This window comes from Lissotriton vulgaris, chromosome 10 (assembly GCF_964263255.1).
Source record: "Lissotriton vulgaris chromosome 10, aLisVul1.2, whole genome shotgun sequence".
Taxonomy (NCBI): domain Eukaryota; kingdom Metazoa; phylum Chordata; class Amphibia; order Caudata; family Salamandridae; genus Lissotriton; species Lissotriton vulgaris.
Window position 1 is genome coordinate 6,514,369 of NC_141698.1, and position 22,965 is coordinate 6,537,333.

Consider the following 22,965-nt stretch of genomic DNA (forward strand, 5'->3'; position numbering starts at 1 on the left):
GACGCAACAGCGGCGCAAGCCTCTTATAAAAATGCCTACATGTGTTTTACAGCTCTTCAAGATAAAAGCCTGTCCGTAGATGCACGTGACAGGCATGTGTGCATTTTACAAATCCTGCTCTGACAGAGCAAAGCTTGCAAAACCTTGACAGTTCTGACTAGACAAGGATGTATCCAGGTTCACGAACACAACAAGCTGAGTCCCATTTTCCAAAATGAATGGGTTTGCTTCGTTTACAATGGAAGAAACACTCCATACTGTCTTTTTAATTTTCATGCCCCCTTTCTTCGCTTTTTCTCTTCTCCCCTACCTGCTTAGTCTTCTCTTCTGTACCTTCTGACCACAGAAGGTGTTTCAACGTGAGGCGGGACCACATACCACCGGGACGTTATTAGTTTCTCCCACAATGTGTTGTTACAAACTTCCTTCTTGTCCCCAGCTCAGATCACAGCTTTTTATTTGCCCTTTTGTTGGAAGAGGTGATATTTTTGTCTCTCCAAACTTCAGACCACTCCTTTTACGACTTTGCCCCATGCTTTCTTTTGTGTTCCCCCTTACCTGTTTTTCCTCACAACCCAAGCTAGTTTAAGCCCCTCTTTTTGGAAAGCTGACGATTGCCCTTTTTGGCGATCAGTCCGGGCTCTCCTTTGGTCGTTGGTCTTCTCAGGTCACGCGACCACCAGTGGGCTGCTGCTTCCACTGCTCCCGTGACCCCTGGGATGTGGAGTCAACCCCTATGTTCAACCTGTCTTCCAACACAACAGGGTTCGTTCCAGCCAGTTTAGAGTTACCCATTGCGTAATGACGCAAGGCCACTCTATGTATCCTAATGGCTGATGCCCTTACAACCCAGGAGAATGGACTCCAGAGATTGCAGGGGTGTCCTGCTCATGCAGGGGCACCCGCTCACTTAGAACCGAGCACCCTGCCTTCAGGATTGAAAGGCCTGCATTAGGGGTGACCTATAGGTTTTAAGTGCAGTGTCCTTAGATATAGGTAAACCTATATATTTTGTAAGTGGTGCTAGCACCAGCCCACACAGGCTGCAATGGCAGGTCTGTACTCATTTGAGTGGTCTCTAGTGGTTGGCATAATACATGCTTCAGCCCGTGGGGGTCCCTGGTGTACCTATGTCCTGGGTACCTCAGTACCATATACTTGGGACTTACAAGGGTACACCAGTAGCCAATCGGGGGTACCTAAACTCACCATGTCCAATTTAGGGAAGAAGCACTGAGACTGGGGTCCTGATTACCAGGATACCAGACTAGTTAGTAAAACATCATGACACCAGCAGAAAGTGCGGGTAACCATGAAAGCAGATCCTACTTTCCTACAACAGGATTATTAATGGGTTCAAAAAGAAAGAGTGCTTAAATCAAATGTTTAATAAAAAAATCACTGGACAGAGTTAAGGGTCATTCACCTACTCCTTACCGAATGTTATGACATTGAACGGGTGGTGAACCCTGCCAACGGCGTAGTAATTTTTGAATTCACATGGATAACAGTACATATTGGCCAGGATTCCTATGAGCCAGCCATTTTACCAGTCAGTGAAAGAATTAAACACTGTCAAAAGGTCAATTATGATTTTAATATTCCCAGATTCTACCCAGTGTATAAAATATTTAGAATCAAACATAAAACATGCTTCTAAACCTTGCAACTTTAATCCACACAAACAGAAATGGAGGAAAGAAAAGTAAGATGTAGCAGTGTTTAGGTGACTTTACTAATCAACAAAAAGCAAGACCAGTCCTTCTTGTTGCAGCTTGTATAAGAAAGTTAAAGTGCCTCGGCCCCGCGAGAAAGAAGTACAAACGACTCATTCTCTCGCACCGTCCTTTCTTTGAAAGACATTTTTGTTTGTGGTTGTGAAGTGTTTATATGCTCACACTGATGAGTGCTGCTTTCTTTTCAGTGGGGTTTTATCAGTTATCGTACGATTAAACCTAAAAACAGGATAGCATAATCCTAAAATATCAATGGAATTACATACATCTGTCTTTCCGTGCTTGAGGGATTCAAGGATTAAACAGGCTTTCATGTGCATTGAATTAATTATTTCGGCCCTTATCACCAAGTGGGTGACAAAACCTGACTAGCAACACATTTACAGATCTTTAGAGTCCTATAGGAAATACACTTGTGTTTGTAGAACCAGGGCTGTTCTACAACTGCTCAACTAAATGGACTTTAGTTGGAATTGTCTTTGCATTGATAAAGTCATCCATTTTTCCCATTGTACCTCGAAATCTCGCACCTGCAGATTGAGTCAGGTTTCTCAACCATTATTTATAGACCATGTGAGGAGGCCCAGCCAGCAACTTTAAGCGTGTTGGGCCCGCATGGATTTACCTGTTAGTTATTCCTCCTTTGCCTTTGTGTCCTTTGCTTTAAGATGATGAGTGTGAAGAGGCATCTGTGTGCCTTGCAAGAGGGCTTGGACAAGACCACAGTGTACTCGGGCACTGTTCCTGCCTCCGGAAGCATACCCGACATGCCTTGAGAGAAGTGCAGAGTGTGGTCCAATTTCACTGTGCGTTTATCTCGGGTCGGGTCAGGATCGGGTCTTCTACAGTTCCCAGTACCTGCTCTGGCTTCCATTAGGCTCTCTTAAGCTGTTGAACCTGGCCTTTTTTGCATGGTTATCCCCAAACCTTTTAACTTCTTCCTCCTCTTTTCCGACCTTCTTTTTGTTGGCTTTAGGACTCTGTGCCCTTTACCACTGCTGACCAGTGCTAACTAAAGTACATGTGCTCTTTCCACTAAAACATGGTATGATTGGTTTACTTCTGTTTGGCATATTTAACCCGTTCAGTGCTTCGAACGTCCAACAGTCGTGGCGTGCACTACCTCGCTAGTGCTGCGCACGCCCGTTGGACGTCCGAATCCCGTTAGCGCAATCGAACGTCCGGACTGGGGCGGAATGTTTGCGGCGCGCTTAACGGGTTAATTCACTTATAAGTCTCTTGTAAAGTGGTATTCCCTATACCCAGGACCTGTAAATGAAATGCTACTAGCGGCCCTGCAGCACCACTTGCGCCACCCACAAACGTCCAAGTGAAATGGGGGGACTTACATGATGTTGGCACAGTTGGCCGTGGTCAGGATCCACCATCGGCTCAGGATGGAGCCAGCGCAGAAGTGATGGACAGACAGCTTCAGGGATACCACCCAGGGGAATTCTCCAGTCTGGGCCTCCAGACTTTCAAGTTCACTGGGGATATAGAAAGGCCGCTGACCACACGCTAGAAACAAGCAAGAAAACAATATATAAACATTGTTAGTACACACAGAAACACATATTCCCCTATTGACCTCGAGGGGTGGAAGAAACATCCTCTAAAACTTTAGGGGTCTCACATAAAGTTTTGTTTTCACCTGGTTTACTTGACTTAAGGTTTTCTCACAGAAATGCTGTGAGCAGGTTTCATAACATGGAACATAGAAGGATGCAGGAGCCTGAAGGTAACCAAAGGAGGCACAGAGAATAGCTGGTAAGGGAACATTAAAACAGTAAAGAATTATACGTAAACAATCAAGAGTTGGTGGTGGGCACACGTCTTGAATCCTGGAGTTTATAAAGCAATGGCTGGCGGTGACTGAGGCCACCTTCCACCTAGGGGCTGTGGCTTGTGAAAGCTGTTGGATGATGCTGATGGTGGCTGTGGGGTCCCAGGTTGAGACGTAGGACATACCAGTAATCAGGATTCTACACCTGAACCTTGTACATGGGAGCTAAGGAGTAGTGAGGACGTCTGGGCCTTGTGAGTAGAGTGGAGAGAAGCAGTGTAGAAGGAGATTGTGGGGACATGGAGAGTAGTGATATAGAGACACGGATATATGTGTACTGCATGGTTATACATTTGAATGCTGTCTGGTTTGCTTTAAAGGCAGCTGTTTGGATTCAGGAAAAGAAAAAGGCTGCATTTGTAGATCTTTTTTAGGCAAAACTAGGAAGTGGAAGGCCCAGGATTATGTTGCAGATGAGTGCTGATGGAAAATCCTCCATGTGTTTCATGTAGCAAGAGCCACTTTTAGAGGAAATTCCATGGGAGGTGTATTAAAGTGCCCCTTTTTGCCTGAACGATGATGCACTTTGACTTTATGGGCAGTGGGTCCCTGCAAATCAGGTTCCCAGGGCCTGTGTTCTTTCCCAAAACTGTGCCTTTGTACCCAAAATTGGCACATTCCTAGGCACAGGTAAGCCCCCCTCAATCTTCAAAGGCCTGTCACCTTTGGAAGCTGTCCCTGCCTTTAGCTGAATTAGATTAGCTGAATCGGCCCCTTTGCGACCGCAATTTTTGCATTTGGGATGCATCATCCCAAATGCAAAACTCGCTATTTAAGTAAACACTGAATTTGCGATTACTTAAATTGCGATAGCATTTAGGGAATCACAAATTGCGATTCCCTAAATGCAATGCAACAACAACAAAAATGCGATTTCGCATTTAAGAAACGTAAATTACCATCAACTCGAAGTTGATGGTAATTTGAGAGAACTTTGAAAAATGCACAAAAGTGCATTTTTATGCACAGTTCTATGTTGCACCGATACATGCCCTTGGGGCATGTGTGTGTGCAATATGTTTTTAAATTGTAATTTGAGGGGTGCATCAGGATGTCCTTTTGGCACCCTTGCACCCTTGAAATTGCATGCGCAATTTGCGAGGACCTATTTGGTACCCGCAAATTGTGCATGCAATTCCTATTGATTCCAATGGGCCTCTAAGCCCTTAGGAATGAATGGGAAGCAATTCTTTATTTGCGATCCGTAATTTGCGAGTCGCAAATAAGAAATGTTTAGGAATCGCATATTTGTGTGTGATTCCTACATGCATAAGGAATTGCGATTCCTAAAAAATCATAATTTAGGAATCGCAAGTACCTGCTCTGGCTTCCGTTGTGCTCTCTTGACCGGTTGGACCTGCCCTTTTTTGCAGGGTTATCCCCAAACTTTTTGCCTTCTTCCTCCTCTTTTTCGACCTTCTTTTTGTTGGCTTTAGGACTCTGGGCACTTTACCACTGCAGACCAGTGCTGACTAACGTGCACGTGCTCTTTCCACTAAAACATGGTATGATTGATTTACTCCTGTTTGGCATATTTAATTTATGTATAAGTCTCTTGTAAAGTTGTATTCCCTATACCCAGGGCCTATAAATTAAATGCTACTAGTGGGCATGCCGCACCACTTGCGCCACCCACAAACGTAGCCTTTCAAACCTGTCTCAGACCTTCCAATGCAGGGCCTGCGTGCGCAGTTTACTGCCATTTTGACTTGGCATTTAAAATTACTTGTCAAGGCCTAAGCTCCCCTTTTCCTACATCCTAGTCACCCCTAACGTAGGCCCTAGGTAGCCCTATGGGCAGGATGCTGTGTAAGTAAAAGGAAGGACACGTGCCTTTATTGTGCGGCATGGCCTGGTAGTGACAAACACCCTATTTTGTTTCTCCCTACTGTGAGGGTACTCCTCTCATAGGCTAGCATTAGGAATGCCCTTCTATATTCTTAAGTATTAATTCCTGATCAGAAAGGACTGGTGTTCCCATGTTTAGAATAATGGTAATAATTCCTGCTTACTGGTGTCAGTGGGTTTTACATTACTATTTTAGAAATGCCCCTTTTAGACAGTGGCCATTTCTCTGTGCTTAGGACTCTGTGCTGTGCAGCCTGACTCCAATACACGTCTAGGCCTGGGTGACAGTTGAACTTGTGTATACTTGCCAGACAGCCACAACACAGGAAGGGCTGTGTGTGACAGGGTTATATCTACATTCTTCTGTGGAGGGAGCTGCGTAATTGTGTTCCAGTACCCACCCATCCCCCCCCCGCCCCCCACACCACACACTTTTTGCCTGGTCTTTGATTCAACTTTGACTAAGGTGTTCTGGGTCCCTGCTAACCAGGTCCCCAGTACCAATGTTCTTTCCCCAAAAACTATACAATTGTTTCCCCAATTGTTAATAACTTTAGTACCCCTTGTACATTCCTAATAAACGGTGCCCCAGGTACCCAGGGCCTACGGTACTAAAGAGGGTCCCTGGGGGTCAGCAGCATGAATTGTGCCACCCTTTGAGACCCTCGCACCAAGCTCAGGCAAACTGCCACTGCAGCATGTGTGTCTTGGTGCAGAGAAAAGTGAAAACATGACATGTCACGTATCCCTGTGTGTCCTGTCCCTTACCGCTGCATACAATATTTGAAAGTCACCCCTACATGAGGCCTGACAGCGCTAAGGCAGGGTGCTGAATATTACATGTGAGGGCATACCTGCATGAGCAGATATGCCCCTGCGCTGGTCAGTCCTATTGCTGCCAGTACAAGTGACCAGGGAAGCCATTTTAAAACACGTGCTGGAAACTGGTGAAAACGAGTTCCACAGCTACCTGATGGCTTCAGTGAAGATAGGGATAATTGGTATCAAACATCTCATATTGATGAATCTACACTCATTCTAGTGTTGGATTTATCAATACATGAGCTCGCTGGGCACCTCACAGGTGCCCCCAGAAAAAATACCAACTGCATTGGCTGACTAACTGGTTATAGCCAGCCTGACACCAGAGGCAAATTCCTGACCCCAAGGGTGAGGGTCTTCATTCTCGGGAGGCCAGAAACCAGGCCAACTCTGGAAAAGGGGGTCTTCCACCCCCTACTACGAGATAACCTGCAGACTAGTCTACCAAGGCATGGGAGCTTCAATATAGCCCCTCTGCCTTTGGTATCTGACCCTGGTTTCTCTCACAGGAGAGTATGCCAACCTCCCTGTCCTGCTCCACTTGTGGTGGGAGGGCAGTTGGGTAAATTAGATAGATTAGGAGGGGTGCCCACATTCAGCCAGCAGCACCCCTAGGGTGGGGCAGGTGATGTGGACTCTTCAGATTCCTACATCTTTTCTTGGATGGAATTAACCAATCAGTGTCATGCCCACTTTCTAACAGTAGTCTTAGGAGGGTGTGGTCACCCTAAAGGTAAGGGGCCCATTGGCTCTACCAGGCACCCTCTCTAATGCCCCTAAATTCAGTATTTAGGGGAGCCCCTGGCACCAGAGAGACAAATCCTGACAACGTAAGAAGAGTGAGGACACTGAAGAGCTGCAAAAGCAGAGAAGACTGAAGAGAGCACCTGACTTGGCCACAGCCCCGCCAGCCTGTCTGCAACCCCCGTCGGAAACTGGGCAAAAGTTGACTCGTCCTGCAACTATTGACTCCAGAAACTTGGAAGGACTACCTGCCCTTGAAAAAGACTCAAGAATGCCAGTGAACAGCAGACCTGTTCTGAAGAAACTCCAAAGAAAAGACTCTTGAGGGCTCCAGAAAACGCCAAAACCGGTACCCGAAGAAACCACTGCACCTGTCGCCTCTGGCCTGAGTTGAAGTGGGCCAAGTGTGCCAAGAAGGTTCCCCAGTCCTCCAGAGCTCAAGTCCCCTCCTGGACTCCCCAACGTCGTCTGCAGCCTCTGCACTCAGGCCCCCTCTACCAAGACTAATCCGGTAAGAAAATACCTGATGCCTAAAGACACCTCTGCACCTGTCACCCCTGGGCCTTGGAGAGAGGATCAAAGGTGGCTCCCATCCCCAAGACTCGCAGGGCTCCACCACACTCACTGGTTCAGCCCAACTGGCTTCTTAACCAGAGGCTGCAGCCTCTTTTTACAGAGACAAATCCCCATTGAAACTCATTGGACACGCGACGCTGTTGTGCACCCGGACACCTTCGCTGGTAGTGCACTGTTGGTGCTGCCTAGGACCTGGCCCACCACTCACCTTCACTCCTGGAGATTGGTCCTGTAAGTCGATGTACAATACCTATTTGCAGAACTTTTTTTCCTTCCTCAGGGTAACATTGCAGAACTCAGAAATTGCACTGTGACCACTTTTAGAGTGAAAAGAATCTATATTTAAAAACATACTTACCTGAATGTGTTTTCTCTGATGCCTGCACATATATAAAGATACGTGCTATTTTTATGAATTGGTGTGGATCTCCTTCTTGAGTTGTGTTATCATTCATCGACCATTGTGAATGTCTTGCACTTCACAGTGTTAAGCCTAAGGCTGCTCGACCCCACTACCCCCAATAGAGCACTTTGGGATTGCCATAGCAAACCCTGTCCACTCATGAGGGAAGCCCTGGACTCTTCACACAGTATTTCAGATTATTGATATATCACATAAAGAGCCAGCTGTCTACAGTCTGCATACTGATGGCCTCCATGGGCTGAGAGAGAGGGAGGTGTGGCACACTTACATTTCTATAGGCTGTATAGGCTGTGTCCTGCCCTCACACAAAGGGCTGATTTACCCCATATCGATGTCTGGAGCCAGGGCTGGAGTGAAAGGGAGTGTTGTGCACTTCTAAGGTTTCTTTTGAAGTCACCTCTGGAACAAAGACAATTTTGAGTATCAGTCCAGGGGCTTTGATCCCATGTTCTCAGAGCACTTTTGGGACTCAGATGGAACCTCTGTCAGAGGGACGGCTGCGCTACTCAAAGGACTCATCTGGACTGCTCTCCTGCTGTTTCCCTGCTGCCTGCTACTTGTTGGGTGGCCTAAAAAACTCACTTGATTGCTTTTCTGCTTATTGGCCTGCTGCCAGCTGCTCCCTGACTCTGTTATATAAGGTCACTGTGGGGCTGCCAGGAGAAATCACCATTAGGACTACAGGTCTGATTGTGCTGGTCCACCAGCCTACAGCTGCCTGGCTTGTGTTTCCCTCCCAGCATTCTCCCAGGGGCCAGCACAGGGTTAACGCCGCTTTGTGGCTCAGTGGTTCACTGTGTGCCCCAGGGCTTTGCCCTGGAGAAGAGCATGGTGATGGCTTCATTTTGCCTTTCACTCGGTCCCAAAGAGAAGCGTGTGGTGAGCACTTTAATTACTATTCCAAAACCTAGTGCGTGTTGTGCGCTCCGCGGGCATTCTATTGTGTGAGGAATGCGCTGTAAGCTGTACTCCTAGGTTTGGAGCCACCCGAACAGTGCGTGGCTGGTCCGACATTTGCCTCCAGGCAAGTTTCCTTCTACGAACAGGCGAGTGACCCAGAGATTAGTTTCGTCTTCACGAAGCTTGCGCTGCACCGGCCAGGCAGGCTGAGCTACGCCCCTGTGCCCCACTCTAGTTCTAAAAACCACCTTTTCCAGGCTCATACAGATTACTGTAATTCCACTAAAAGGAGGGCAGGAGTTCCAGTATCTATGTGGTTTACTTACTTTCTGATGGGCTTATGCTGATATTCAGTGATTTATATACTACAGTGATGTTTGGTGACTTATGTGATTTGCCTCTGACCTTACGGTTGCATTGCACACCCAGATGTGCCAGTGTTTGTTGTTTTGATTCTTGCACTGTCAGGATATAGAGTATTACTTCAGGATTTGCATAATATGCACAGTCTACGATTAATGTCAATTGGTCTAAGATTTATGTACAATATATACTATATTTTTATATAATCCTCTGTGGAGTGCACTCCAGGGGGCCTATTTCATATCCCCATCCAGCGGGCCCAGAGGCACTAACTGGGTTCATAGTGGGACAGGAGCAGTTTCAGTTCGCTGCTCTCTCCTTTGGTCGGGTCTCACCAGCGCCCCTGGGTATTCACAAAAGTGATGGTGGTGGAGGCAGCGCACCTTTGGAGGTCAGGGGTCCCAGTCTTTCCCTACCTTGACCACTGCTGCTGAAGGCGGGCACTCCGCAGCCGGTCATCACCGACGTCCAGACTAAGGCGATCCACCTGACATCCTTGGGGTTCACTAGCAACATGCCAAAGTCCCACCGGGCCCCCTTTCAGACACTCTCTTGATCAGTGCCATTCTGGACACTTTCTGGTTTCGTGCTTTTCCCCTGAGAAAGGGAGTTTAGGACCTTCAGGCTGTGATCCTGATCTTTCGGCTCAGAAGCTGCTGGGACTTATGGCCTCCTGCATCCTGCTGGTCAAGCCCACCAGGTAGCATATGCGGTCAACGCAGTGGGATCTAACATCTCAGTTGGCTTAACATCAAGGATGATCGCTTTGACCATGTCCAGATCTTAGAGGAGGTGGCACAAGACCCGCAGCGATGGTTGCCCCACTGCGATTGGGTCAGCGGAAGAACCCTCCCCAATCAGAGCCAACAGTTGTGAAGGCCTGATTTCTTCTGGGTTGTGGTGGCCACCTGGAAGAGGTGGAGATCAGAGGTCTCTGGTCTTCGCAGAGACCCGGTTCCACATCAACCTTCTAGAACTGAAGGCCGTCGGCTCGGCGTTGAAAGCCTTCCTACCATCCATCAAGGAAAGGCTGGTGCAGCTGCACACAAACAACATCACCGCCATGTGGTATTGAAACAAACAAGGCGGGTGGATTTGTGAATCCTGTGCCAGGAGGCTCTGCACCTCTGGAAGTAGCTGGACCATCAAGGAATCTTGCTGGTGGTAAACCTCTTGGCGCGGTCTTTGAACACCAGATCAGATGAACGCAGCAGTCAGCACCTAAAATATCACAAGTGTTAGTTACACCTGGAAATGATCTGGGTCTCTGCCATGCATGCAGAGAACCTTGACGCCGTCTCTTCACCACCTCCGAGAGTGATCCATGTCAACCGTTCTCCTTGTTGAAGTTTCCAAAGCATATCTCTCTCCCCTTCCCCCTCTCCCTCCCCTCTCCCTCTTCCTCTCTCCCTCCCTCCCCCTCTCATATTCATGCCGCTTATGTTGGGACTCAGAGCTCCTGCATGCCTTCCTGCCGATACCTCTCCTGCCCCGAGTTCTGAAGAAGATCAGGAAAGACTGGGCCCGAGTCCTCCCAGCAACCCCGGGATTGGGCATGGAGTGTTTGGTATCCAGAGCATCTGGGTATTAGCATCCGCCCTCCGATCAGGTTGCCCCTCTGGGAGGATCTGCTACTGCATCGCATCAACAGGGCAGGGTCTTACCTCTGGCCCACCACAATCTCCATCTTCATGCTTGGAGATTGAGCAGCAACAGCCAAACACCTTTCACCTTCCTCCTTATGTGGCTGATGTCATCTTGGCAGCCAGGTATACTACTTTCGTTGGAACAGATTTGTGGTCTGGTGCGGCACATAACAGATAGGCCCCCTCCAGGGCAAGTTATCTGAAGTTTTGTTGTTTGCCCTCTCCCTCGCCCAGAAACGCTTTGCTATGGGCACAGTTAAGGGGTATCTTTCGTCTCTTTCAGCCTGTTTACAGTAGTTGGATCAGGCCTCTTTATTTTAATCATCTGTTGTGATGCACATTTTTTAAAGGACACCAACTTTTCTTTTCTTTGTTGTGCTGCAATGGGATCTTAAGCTGATCCTCACATATTTGATGTGCGCTCCCTTCGAGCCTTCACACCGCTGTCCTTCGGGACTTCTCACCTTCAAGACACTGTCCCTTGTTGCCATAATTGGTGCGGAGGGTGAGTTCGCTTTGAGCTCTTTGTGTCAACGGGCCGGTTAGCACCTTCTGCCCAGACAAACTGGATCTCAGGACTATGGGCATCCTTTCTGCCCAAAGTAGCGATGCTGTTCCACATTGGTCAAACCATCATCTTACGAGCAGGCTATGCTCCGCCTTTCCCCTCTAAGGAAAAGGAGAGACCCCATAAGAACTCAGGGGCAGATTTACCACAAAGTAACGCAGCATGTAGCAGCAAGTCATTTTGCTGCGCCGCCCTGCATTAATTTGGAAAGCACAGGGATGCGACATATTTACAAGAATGTGTTGCATCTCTCTGCTTTCCCTGCACTGGCGCACAAACTGCAGCCATGCGTCGCGCAGGCACCTTTGCACCATGGTGCAAGGAAGCCTGCGTCGTGGGGAGATTGTTTTTGTGCAAGAAGGGACACCTTCCTGCACAAAAACAATCACAAGAGGCTTTTTCCTCTTTCAATGCGAGCTGTAGAATGCAGCACGCATTGAAAGAGATAAAAAAAGGAGAAATGAAAACATTTCTCCTTGTTGCGCCTCGCTACGCTACCTCTGGGGTGGCGTAGCATTCACACGCATCTCCAGATTTATGATTTCTCGTAAATCTGGAGATGTGTCTTGTTCCGTGGGTGTTGCGTGGGAACACCCACAGCAACACCCATGGAACGCCCCTTCCACGCACAGTGCTGCGTGTGATGGGGCCGTATTTACGAGGAGAGGAAAAGTCACGCAGGGTGGCTTTTCCTCTCCTTGTAAATATGGAGGAGCCCCCTGGGCCACCAGTACGTCACGAAAAGTGACTTAATGGTGGCGCAGGGGGCTTGTAAATCTGCCCCTCAATGCTTTTACGTCGATTGTACCAGAGAACACCGAGTGGATGATTAGCTCTTTGTGTAGTTTGCAGGTGCGAAGAAGAGAAAAACCATGCGGAAAAGGACCATCTCTCGCTGGATTGTGCTCTGCACTGGACAAGAAGCATCCCTTGGAAGGTGTAAGGCCTCATTGTACCGGAGCCAAGGCTGATACCACTGCTTTGGCACCTGGATTTCATGTCCTGGAAATTTGCCAGGCAGATCTATCTTCGAATAGGTATTAGTTTGGTATCTATTCACAAAGTGAGGAATCTGCGGACAGAAGAACAAGTTACGTACCTTCGGTTATGTTATGTTACGGGTATTTAATCTTGTGTAAACATCACTCCTTGAGGAGTATCGCAACGCTTATAAAGCTCTTTCTGATAGAGACTATCTAACCACAGATTCCTCACCCACCCTCCCATCCTGCCCGTTCAGTGAATTGGAATCTGCTACTGTCAATTTGCTTTTGGGGCTTTGTATCTGGGGGTGCAAACTCCTGCGAAAGCAACTGACTTCCGCGCGCAGGAGTGGCACCCTTATTGGTTCCGGCATCATTTCCAGAGCGGAGCGGCGTTAGTGTGGAGCTGCATGGCGCCACCTACCCTCATGCACATGTACTGCACAAAGGTTTTCGGATCCAGTCTGATGCCTGGTGAAATGTTCAAAAGGGGAGGAATCTGCAGTTCACTAGAATCTTTTCAGAAAGCGTTTTACCGAAGGTAAGTGTCACGGGGCGGGTGTACCCAGGGAAAAAACGAATCAGAGAGACTGGTGTGAGGCACAAGACGTTATCGCACCTCTTCTTTTCCCACAGCAGGCTGACTGGATCAGTCCGTCCCAAGCAGACACTACGGAAATGAGCCGTGGTCCCTTTAACTGGGACTCGGTCGTTGAGGACTCCGCCCCCAGGGATGACGTCACAGCCTTCGAACCAACAAGAGGAGACGAGATCTGGAAGACTGGGTGTGTCAGCACCTGAGGTCGAGAGGAGTGAGAGGATAAACGAAGAGGAGAGAACAAGACGGAGAGCGGAGGAGTACGGAGAGAACATCAAGCCGAGGAGAAGCGGAGGAGAGTCAAGAGGGTTGTATGACACTACAACACGGGCTATTACCACGCGTGCCATTGCAACGCTGTATTTACAACGCAAGTCGTTACAACGACTTGCGCTGTAAGCGCTGGATAGTGGAATAGTTTAATTTTCTATTCCAACTCCAGCCCACGTTACAGTAGGGAAGGTGTTGGAATAGAAAATTAAACTATTCCTTTTCCAACAGCGCCCTCCAGTGCAAGTCGTTGTAATAACTTGCGTTGTAAAAGCAGTGCAGTAATGGCATCGCGTGGTAATGTCCGCGTTGTAAAGGCTGCTAACCGTCAAGAGACGGCGGGAGAGCCAGGAGGCTACCGGGAACACGCTTCGCCCAGCCATGCTCCAGGAGGAGCGTGGCTAACACAGATACAAGAGCAGTTCGTGGGCTGGGTAGGGAGATGGGAGAGGCCTAAAGGGTAAAGGCGCCAGCCCTTTACCAGACGTTGCATATAGACATCCCCAACCCAACACCACCACTCCTCTCCGCTAGACGTGTATCACTGGTTTGTTTGAGTTGCTCCTTCACTCCCTTTTCCCCCAAACACCATACGACGCAGAAACACTTACCCACTGTTTTCATCTTCCCTTTTGGAGTTCCCGAGTAAAAGCACGCTACCATCCGGCTCCTTGGACATTGCGGGGGGAGAGCATCTAGTAATCGACAGAGAAGTCACCAGGAGACAGCAAAACCAGGAGAAGGCGTACCGGTTGTGTTTCTGTCTGTGCCTACATACTGGCTACACGTAGGAGACGGGTGCTCCATAAAATAAAACCTGCTTTAACTCGCCCTAGTGTCCCGTGCCTTACTTCGGAAAAACGCTACAGAAAGTAACTTGTTAATCTGTGGCTAGAGTAGGGGTCCCTAAAGCTATCACTCAGGCCACAAGTAGTTTCTGGTCACATCCATACCCCAAAGAGAGGCTCAAGACTTTTCTTATTTTGAAAACACGTATGTGACACAGTCATTTCACACCCTTAACACCAACTTAAAACCAATCATCCTGGAGAAGTCACCCACGCTTGGGTTTCTCTGGAAATGCATGCCACTGATCGTAGCATCTCCGCTTCCGCACACGTATAGCCCTGCAAGTAAATACTAATGGCAATAGAGAACGATACAAATCTTTGTTAAAATAACATCGCAAAAGGCCCATGAGAGGCGTCAATCCTACCCACTAAAGTGGGGGATGTATTCGGAGAAGACACATTTCCATAATGCCCAATCCAACTAGAAATCAAGCAGGCTTACCCATGACATCATCTGGAGCTTGCATGGTACTCCGGGAGAGGTGGAAGGCTTGCGTGTAGATGTTCCACTCCAGGGACACCCCGCAGTGAGACAGGATCACGGTCATGTCATCACTGTGGGCCATGTCGGTTGCACTATAAGTCTTGGATGGGACAGAATTGGTCCAGGGTGTTGGGACGCTGGTTGGTTCAGAGCTGATCCGCACGGTGGGCTTCACGGTTGAACCGGAGGAGGTTGAGACCATGGGCATTGCTGTTCTTTCAGAGCTGGTTGGGATTGTTGAGATGCCGGTGGTTTGAGAGTTGGCTGAGACCGATGGGACACTGGTTGTTTCTGAGCTGGTCCAGCTGGGGGCGGGTCCTGTAGAATTAGAGGTGGTCCAAGTTGAGGGAATTCCAGCTGTTTCTGAGATGTCCCAGATTGTGGAAATTCCTGTTGAATCAGAGCTAGTCCAGAGGATGGGGATTCCTGATGCATCAGATCCAGACCAGAGGATGGGAAGTCCCGATGAATCCGAAGTAATCCAGAGCGTGGGGATCCCTGGCGCATCAGAGTTTGTCAAGACAGTCGGGAACTCTGTAGAATCTGAACGGCTCTCGGAATTGATGGTGCTGGTCGGACTGGAGGGGGGCTGGGCGTTGGGGATACTGGTCACTTCAAAGATGGGGACGTTTGTGGGGATGCTGGTCACAGGTGAGCTGGTTAAAGTTGTGGTGGTGCTGGCCTCAGTTGTGGGCATGTTAATCCAGGTGGTAGCAATGCTCATTGGGGAAGGCGTCCAATTCACGAGGGGGCTTGGACTGACCTCTGGTGCACTGGCAGAACTGGAAGGATTGCCCACTCTGATCACAGGAGGATTGACCAAGATTGTGGGGAGTTTGATCATGTTAGGGGGAAGTCTGGCCATGTTTGCCAATGGTATTGTTTGATTCATAGGAGGGCTGACTTGGGTCGCAGGAGGGCTGACTTGGGTCGCAGGAGCGCTGCCCAGGATTACGGAAGGGCTTTTCCAGGTTATGAGGGGTATTGTCCATATTAGGGGCTGGCTTGCCCCGGTAGCAGCGGGGCTGGCCAGGTTCATAGGCGGCATGATCCAGGTCAAGGGGGCCCTAACTAAGGTCTCCGGAAGCCTGGTCGTCAAAGGGATAGGCCCAGTCACGGAAGGGCTGGCTAAGGTTGCAGGAGGAGAGCTGACAGAAAATGCAGTAGGGTTGGCCCAGTTCACAAAAGGGATAGGGTTTGGCCAGGTAGCAGGGGGAATGACCCATGTCACAGGAGGGAGGGCAGAGGTCATGGCAGAACTGGTTGTAGAACGTCTGCCCAAGGTCATGGGACGGGTGGCCAAGATCAAGGGAGATCTAGTCCAGGTTATGGGCAGAGGTACAGTTGCAGGTGCAACAACCGATCTCTTGGTGCCTTGAAAAAACCTCCTAGTCTGAGGACCTATGACGTAAGAGGATGCTGCTGGGGACACAGAAGTGGTGGCCAGCACTGGGACACTCAGATATGGTTGCAGCGGCATGAGATAGGGCATCTGTGGCACGCCATTCATAAAGGGCAGTAATGGTCCGGGCATCATATATGAGGGGAATGGCAATAAGGGTCTCTTTGGAGGGGAGGGTAGAGTTTGGACGTGCTGCAAGTAGGCAGATAGGGGTGCGCTTCCCTCAGATTGAGAAAAGGCAGGAGGTGGAATGCTGCGGTCCTTTGGATCGAATATAGTAGTTAGCGTTTCGGGGACATATGGAGCTTTTATGGGAGGTGGCATGCCTCTTTCAAGAAGAGGGTGCACAGGAAGTGGCGAGCTTATGTCAACTGGCGGGTAGACAGAAGGTGGTATGTGTTGGACAAGTGGAGGGTATGCAGAAGGTGGAATACCTCTGTCAAATGGCGGGTAGATAGAAGGTGGTATGTGGTGGACATATGGAGGGTATACAGAAAGTGGCACAGCTCTATCAAACGGAGGGTATACAGGCGGTGGCATGCCCCTGCCAAATAGAGGGTAAACCGGAGGTGGCATGCCTCGGTCAGATGGAGGTGGTATGTGGTGGTCAGGTGAAGATTGTACGAGAAGCTGAATGCCTTGGGTCCGTGGATGGTATACAGGTGGTGGCATGCCTCGGTCAGATGGAAGTGGTATGTGGTGGTCAGGTGAAGGTTGTACTAGAAGCTGCATGCCTTGGTTCAGTGGATGGTATACGGGAGGTGGCATGACTCGGCCAGATGGAGAAGGTGGTATGTGGTGGTCAGGTGAAGGTTGTACAAGAAGTTGCATGTCTTGGTTCAGTGGATGGTATACGGGAGGTGGCATGACTCGGCCAGATGGAGAAGGTGATATGTGGTGGTCAGGTGAAGGTTGTACGAGAAGCTGCATGCCTTGGTTCAGTGGATGGTATACAGGTGGTGGCATGACTCGGACAGATGGAGGAGGTGGTATGTGGTGGTCAGGTGAAGGTTGAATGAGAAGCTGCATGCTTTGGGTCAGTGAATGGTATACAGGTGGTGGCATGCCTCGGTCAGATGAAGGAGGTGGTATGTGGTGGTCAGGTGAAGGTTGGATGAGAAGCTGCATGCTTTGGTCCGGTGGATGGTATACAGGTGGTGGCATGCCTTGGTCAGATGGATGAGGTGGTATGTGGTGGTCAGGTGAAGGTTGTACGAGAAGCTGCATGCCTTGGTCTGGTGGATGGTATACGGGAGGTGGCATGCCTCGGTCAGATGGAGGAGGTGGTATGTGGTGGTCAGGTGAAGGTTGTACGAGAAGCTGCATGCCTTGGTCCGGTGGATGGTATACGGGTGGTGGCATGACTCGGTCAGATGGAGGAGGTGGTATGTGGTGGTCAGGTGAAGGTTGTACAAGAAGCTGCGTGCCTTGGTCCGGTGGATGGTATACAAGAGGTGGCACTGGAGGAGACATGCCTCGGTCAAATGGAACATATGCTTGAGGTGGCATGCCTCGGTCAGATGGAAAGACTACAGGAGGTGGCATCCCTTGGTTAAACAAAGGGTATACAGGAGGTGGCATGGCTCTACCAAACTGAGGATAAACAGGGTATGGTAAACCTTTGCCAAATAAAGGGTGTGTTAGAAGTGGCATGTTTTTGCCAAATTGAGGATATGCAAGAAGAGGCATGTCTTTGCCAAATGGACGATTTGCAGAAGGTGGCATTCCATTGATATATGGAGGGATTGCATTAGGTGGCATGATGATGAAAGGTGGCATTGCAGGATTGGGCAACACATATGGAGGGATTGGCTTGCTAGTGGATGGTGGCTTGGTGAAGGGCAGCAATCTAGGAGATGGCCGAGGGCCCGCAGAGTGTGCCAGTAATGCAGACGCTGGCAGGACCTGAGAAGGTTGCTTTGCTGAAGCAAGCAGTAAGTTGCCCGAAGCTGGTTGGATGGATGACACTACCAAAGCAGATGGCTTATTTAAAAATGTTGGTAAGATTGCCAAGATGGGTGTGCCAACTGTTAAGGTAGAAAGAATTGGCCATTGAGTCTGAATCCAAACTGATTGTATTTGGGTTGACGTTTTGATTGTGGTGGTGGTGGCCGTGGTGGTGGTGGTGATGGTGGTGGTGGTTGTGTTTACGGTGGAAACTGTGGTGCTTTTGGTAGTGGTGTTCTGTGTGCTGCTGTTGGTGGTGCTAGAAGCTGTGATTTCAGATGTGGGATGGCTCAACAATGTTTTTTCTTTGCCCAGTATTGAGGATTTGGTGAGCTGTACCAAATAAGTGGGGTTCAGCAGAACAGTTGTACTGCTGCTTGCGCCTGTTGCAGAAGGTGGCATGAGATTGCCAAGGCTTATTATAGGTATTATTTTAGAATCTGAGGGTAAAAAATAAGTCCCGGTTGGAAGAACGAGTAAATTCTGGGTTGTTTGTGTGTATAACTTTGGCTGGGTGATGCCCACCTGGCTTACCAAGCTCAGCACTGCAGAACGCCTCCTTCTTACAAGCGAGACTCGCGTGGGTCTGGTAGGTTTTACCCACATGGATGGTGAAGAGTAGCGAGAACGTGCTACTTGAGAAGGTAGGGTTGCCTCAACAGGCGCTGGTGTAATGTATATGTGTGGAGGTAAGGGCAGCACTCTGGAAGTGTTCGTGGGCTGTTGATTCAGCAGATAATTGACCACAGGAATCCCTTGCCTCCTTGCGCTACCCTCGGAAGTGAGGATGGCTGAAAGCCACTGTCTAAAGTCTAGGTGGACAGCTAACAAACGGAGCTTCTTAAAAATAGGTTTCACAAGCAAGCGTAAGAGTCTGCCTTTGTGTAACTTGGTCCTCCTAGATTGGGGAAGTTGGTCAACATCCAGAGGCCATCCCGACCAAAGGCGTTCCTCGGATGGTCGGCTTCCATATGTACAATGTACAGCTGCAAAGAGATGCACCCTCTGTGCCACCCTCTCCTCAGCACAAGAGAATTTCCACTGAGTTCGGGGTTTAGAAGTCAGCATAAAAGTTGTAGGGTGGAATGGATGTCCAGCTGTCCTCGTCTCTCGAGTGACCCACTCCGTGAAGGCTGATGTTCTGGTGGCGAGGGCAGGCACATGGCAGTCTTTCAACGCTCGCCCTACTAAACCAACTAGGACCCATTTGGTGTGGAAAATGTCAAAGCAAACGAGTGGGCTGCCACGGCGGATCTAAAGTAAAAGAGAAAAAAAGCACCGGTGATCAGGTCTTTACATGCAGGCATTCAGTGAACCTAAACACCGCTCCTGTATCCTCTTTTCTTGAAGAATACCTTAGTACATTCAACCGCTCTAAGTCTATATTTCTGTTTTTGATAGTCATTCAGTCAATCAATCAATATAACTTTATTCGATCTTAAACATTAACATCATAAAAGTGCAAAGAAAATACATTGATCACCTGTTAGTCAATCACTTTTATTCGATTTATAAAAATCACAAAGAGACACAAGATACAGATAATCAAAAAGGCAATAAAATACAGCGATAAAATACATACAATTATAATAAACAAAGAATGTGGATAAAAATTTCATGTTTAAAATGAGCATATTTCATAGGTTCAATAAAAACAATATTTGTAATTAATTCTTTCATCGTTAAAAATTTCACGGGGACGATTTATTGCATGATCTTAAAAATGAAGCACCGGCACTTAATAAGATAGTTCAGTTATAATATGTTGGTGCCGTGCATTGTTGCGCTTCTTGTTTATACGAACTCCTGCCACTAAAAAGCTTGCTACATGAAAAGTTACGCGTGCACTGGACAAAAGTTGCAAAAACAGGAGCGCTGGCCTGACCTGTAAGAAGCCAGCCTTCCGGAGAATTGGTAATAAATATTTTTTTCTGATTGGTGCATAATGTTCGCAAAACATGGTAAAATGTAATGTGTCCTGTGGTGAAAAATGATCGCAATCACAAGGACTTGCGTTAACAGGAGTGTCCCACGTAGCATAGGAGCCCAACAAAAAGTGTATCAAATTTAAACGAAATCTAGTTAAAAGAAAGCGGTGAAATGGTTTGGTTACAAAAACTAGGTACGGTTCAAGGCCTGAAGCGGTGATAAGGGCATAGTTTCTTCTAACAGGTGGTTTTTTCATCTCTATCTCCTCCCGCTCTGCCATAAATAAGTTTATCAATGTAGATTTTATCACCGTAACATCCTCTTTTTTGATACGATCAGGAGAGTAGAAAAGCTCTATGCGCCCCACATATGATAGCATAGATTTTACATAGGCCAGCCATGGGATTCTATGAGCTCCATCCAGTGCTAGACAGTCTTTGAGGATCAGATGGTTTAAAGAGATTTCCTGGTTAAGCCAGGTTTTTAGCCAACAGATAACAGGGGCAGATTTTATTTGGTCTGTGACAAACCCAATGCCTAACTTCGAGTGTGTGGTGACGGTGGGAGTGGACTGGGGAACTGAAAGCAGCGATCTAAGAAATTTGTTTTCCGCCTTCTGGATAGTATCAGGTTTCGTGTATCCCCAGATTGAAGACCCATAGGTGGCTATAGCCAAACATTTGGCTTTGTTCACTTTAAGGATAGCCTCCATTGGTCGTGACCCCATTCTTTTAACAGAACTCAAGAGGGCTGCAGCAGATCTTACAACTGCATTCGTTTTGGACTTGTGTTGGACGCCCCAAGTTCCTCTGTCATCGAAAATCACGCCCAAGTAAGTGAAGGAAGAGACCCTCCGAACTTCTTTCCCTGCGCAAGAGAAAGTTATAGGTTTCTTATTCCTGCCATTTAGTTCCACAATCATGACCTGGGATTTTTGGGTATTTATTTTCAAGTCTAAAGAGGCCATGAAATCACCAAAAGAGGCCAGTAGTTTATTGAGGGCCACACCTGTTCGGGCCAAAAGAACCACGTCATCCGCGTACAGGAGGACCGGGATGTTGGTCTCCCCTGCACTCGGGACGTCAACTGCTGAGGTGATAAGCGCTGGCTCAAGTGCGTTTATATATAGAGTGAAGAGGAGGGGGCAAGGATACACTCTTGCCGCACCCCCCTCTCAGATTTAAAAAAGCTAGTACATCTTGCTTCCCGGGTGACTCTGACAGAGGCTAAGAAGCCCACTAACGCTGGCTCAATATCCCATAGCCTCGACCTGTTTACCAGGTCGAAGGCTGAGGAGAGGTCCATAAAGGCCATATTAAGCATGGGCGAATTTTGCGAATCTCGCGTTCGCGAATTTTGCGGATTTGCGAACTCGCAATCCGCAAAATCCGCGAATTCCCGCGAATTTGCGGATTTTTTTTTGTGTGTTTGCGCGGGTTTCTGCCAGTTCGCGAGGGTTTTGTACAATGTCGCAAATTGCGAACTTACCTGTCGGGTCGCAAGTTTCGCGAACTTGTTGTTTCTACGTGTCCAGCCTGTTTGGGACACTCTTCTTCATCACTGCCACTCTCTGTCACCACTGCCACTCTCTGACTACTCATGCCACCCTCTGGCCCACCCATGCCACCCTCTGTTTCATCACCACACCCTCTGGTTGTCCAGTGTACATTATTTTCGGCAAAGCAAAGCACACCTTCCCTGCCTCAAGTGACCTGAATTAATTTGGGGCTGATTAATGTGTCACAGAATATTTTTTTAGCTGGCACCTGCTTCCTTAGTGCTTCCTGATTAGTGATCTTTTGCACTTGCTAAGTGCTTTCATTGTTGCAAAATTAGTTACAACACCTGCCCTGCCCCAACTGACAATAATGAATTAGGGGCTGATTAATGGATTTTAACTTCCAGCCTGGCTCCTGCTTGTCTCCCTTAGCTGTAATTCAGGACCTTTGTGGCATATGTGTAACTATTCTGAGGTTCAGAGCAGGGTCACATAATAGTTGCAACTGGCAACTGAACTCTGGAGGGGCCCCTCAGGAAGCACTACAGGAAATGGCTACTAATGATGAGCCTGAACTTTTGAACCTGGTAAGTAGTTTCAGTTTTGCTAAGATCGTATTTCTGCAATTTAGCACTTACTCGCGGGGTGCGAAGTTGTACTGGCAAGCCGCGAACTCACGCGAACAGTGCGAGCAAGCCATAAAATCCGCTGCTCGCGGATTTGCGGATTTTGCGGGAGATTCGCAGATCTCGCGGATTGCGAATTTACCGAAAATCCGCAAAATCCGCGAGCGAAACGGATTTTCCGCCCATGCTTAGGCCATATACAAGGCCCCCTCTTTCACTATGGTATATTTACTGATGATCAAGTGCAGATTTAAACATTGATCCAGTGTGCTCCTTTTGGACCTGAAACCGTACTGGGCATTCGACATGGTTCCTCTGCCTTCTAGCCATGTTGTTATCCTGCCTAGAATGACTCTACCCAAGATTTTGACAGCAGAGTCTATTAGGGAAATAGGCCTATAGCAGGTGGGATCGTCCCTTTGGCCCTTTTTAAAAATTGGAATGATTATAAACCTAGCCCAGGACTGGGGAAAGTTATTTTCTCTTGCGGAGTTGAAAACATTTGTCAGAATCTTGGCCCAACATTTTGGTGCGGACTTATATAAGTCCGCAGGAACCCCATCACCTGTTAAAGATTAAGATACATCATCAGCAAATTTTGTTAGAAAACAGAGAATAAAAAACAGATAGGAACTATATAAAAGCATTTTCCAAGGCATTGATTAGGGCATTTCAAATTAATTCATTGTGTCATAAAGTGCTTAGTGCAATACTGTGATTGGCTCATTTGCAAACAATGATCACCAAACAACGTGCCACAAGGACTGAGCAGGGCCAGCCTCTCAACTTCTAAAACCTGCTCCTCAGTCTTTAAAGGCATGGACACCTCTATCTCTACTGCGCTTCGCTCAAGAGTCGAAGTGGTGTTCTATGGATGCCTTTTATCGAGACCGCTTTTGCCACAGTA

General features: G+C 48.1%; 1 protein-coding gene across 1 annotated transcript in view; it reads right to left on the reverse strand.

The window, feature by feature from the left end:
• LOC147684297 (uncharacterized) overlaps positions 1 to 22,965 on the reverse strand; it is a 164,405-nt gene that overhangs the window by 82,443 nt on the left and 58,997 nt on the right. Inside the window, exons 6-7 of the mRNA XM_086942304.1 lie at positions 14,615 to 19,259; positions 3,086 to 3,254 (exon numbers count right to left, since the gene is read on the reverse strand). Coding sequence (XP_086798430.1) covers positions 3,086 to 3,254; positions 14,615 to 19,259 — 4,814 coding nt within the window. The remainder of the gene's footprint in view (positions 1 to 3,085; positions 3,255 to 14,614; positions 19,260 to 22,965) is intronic.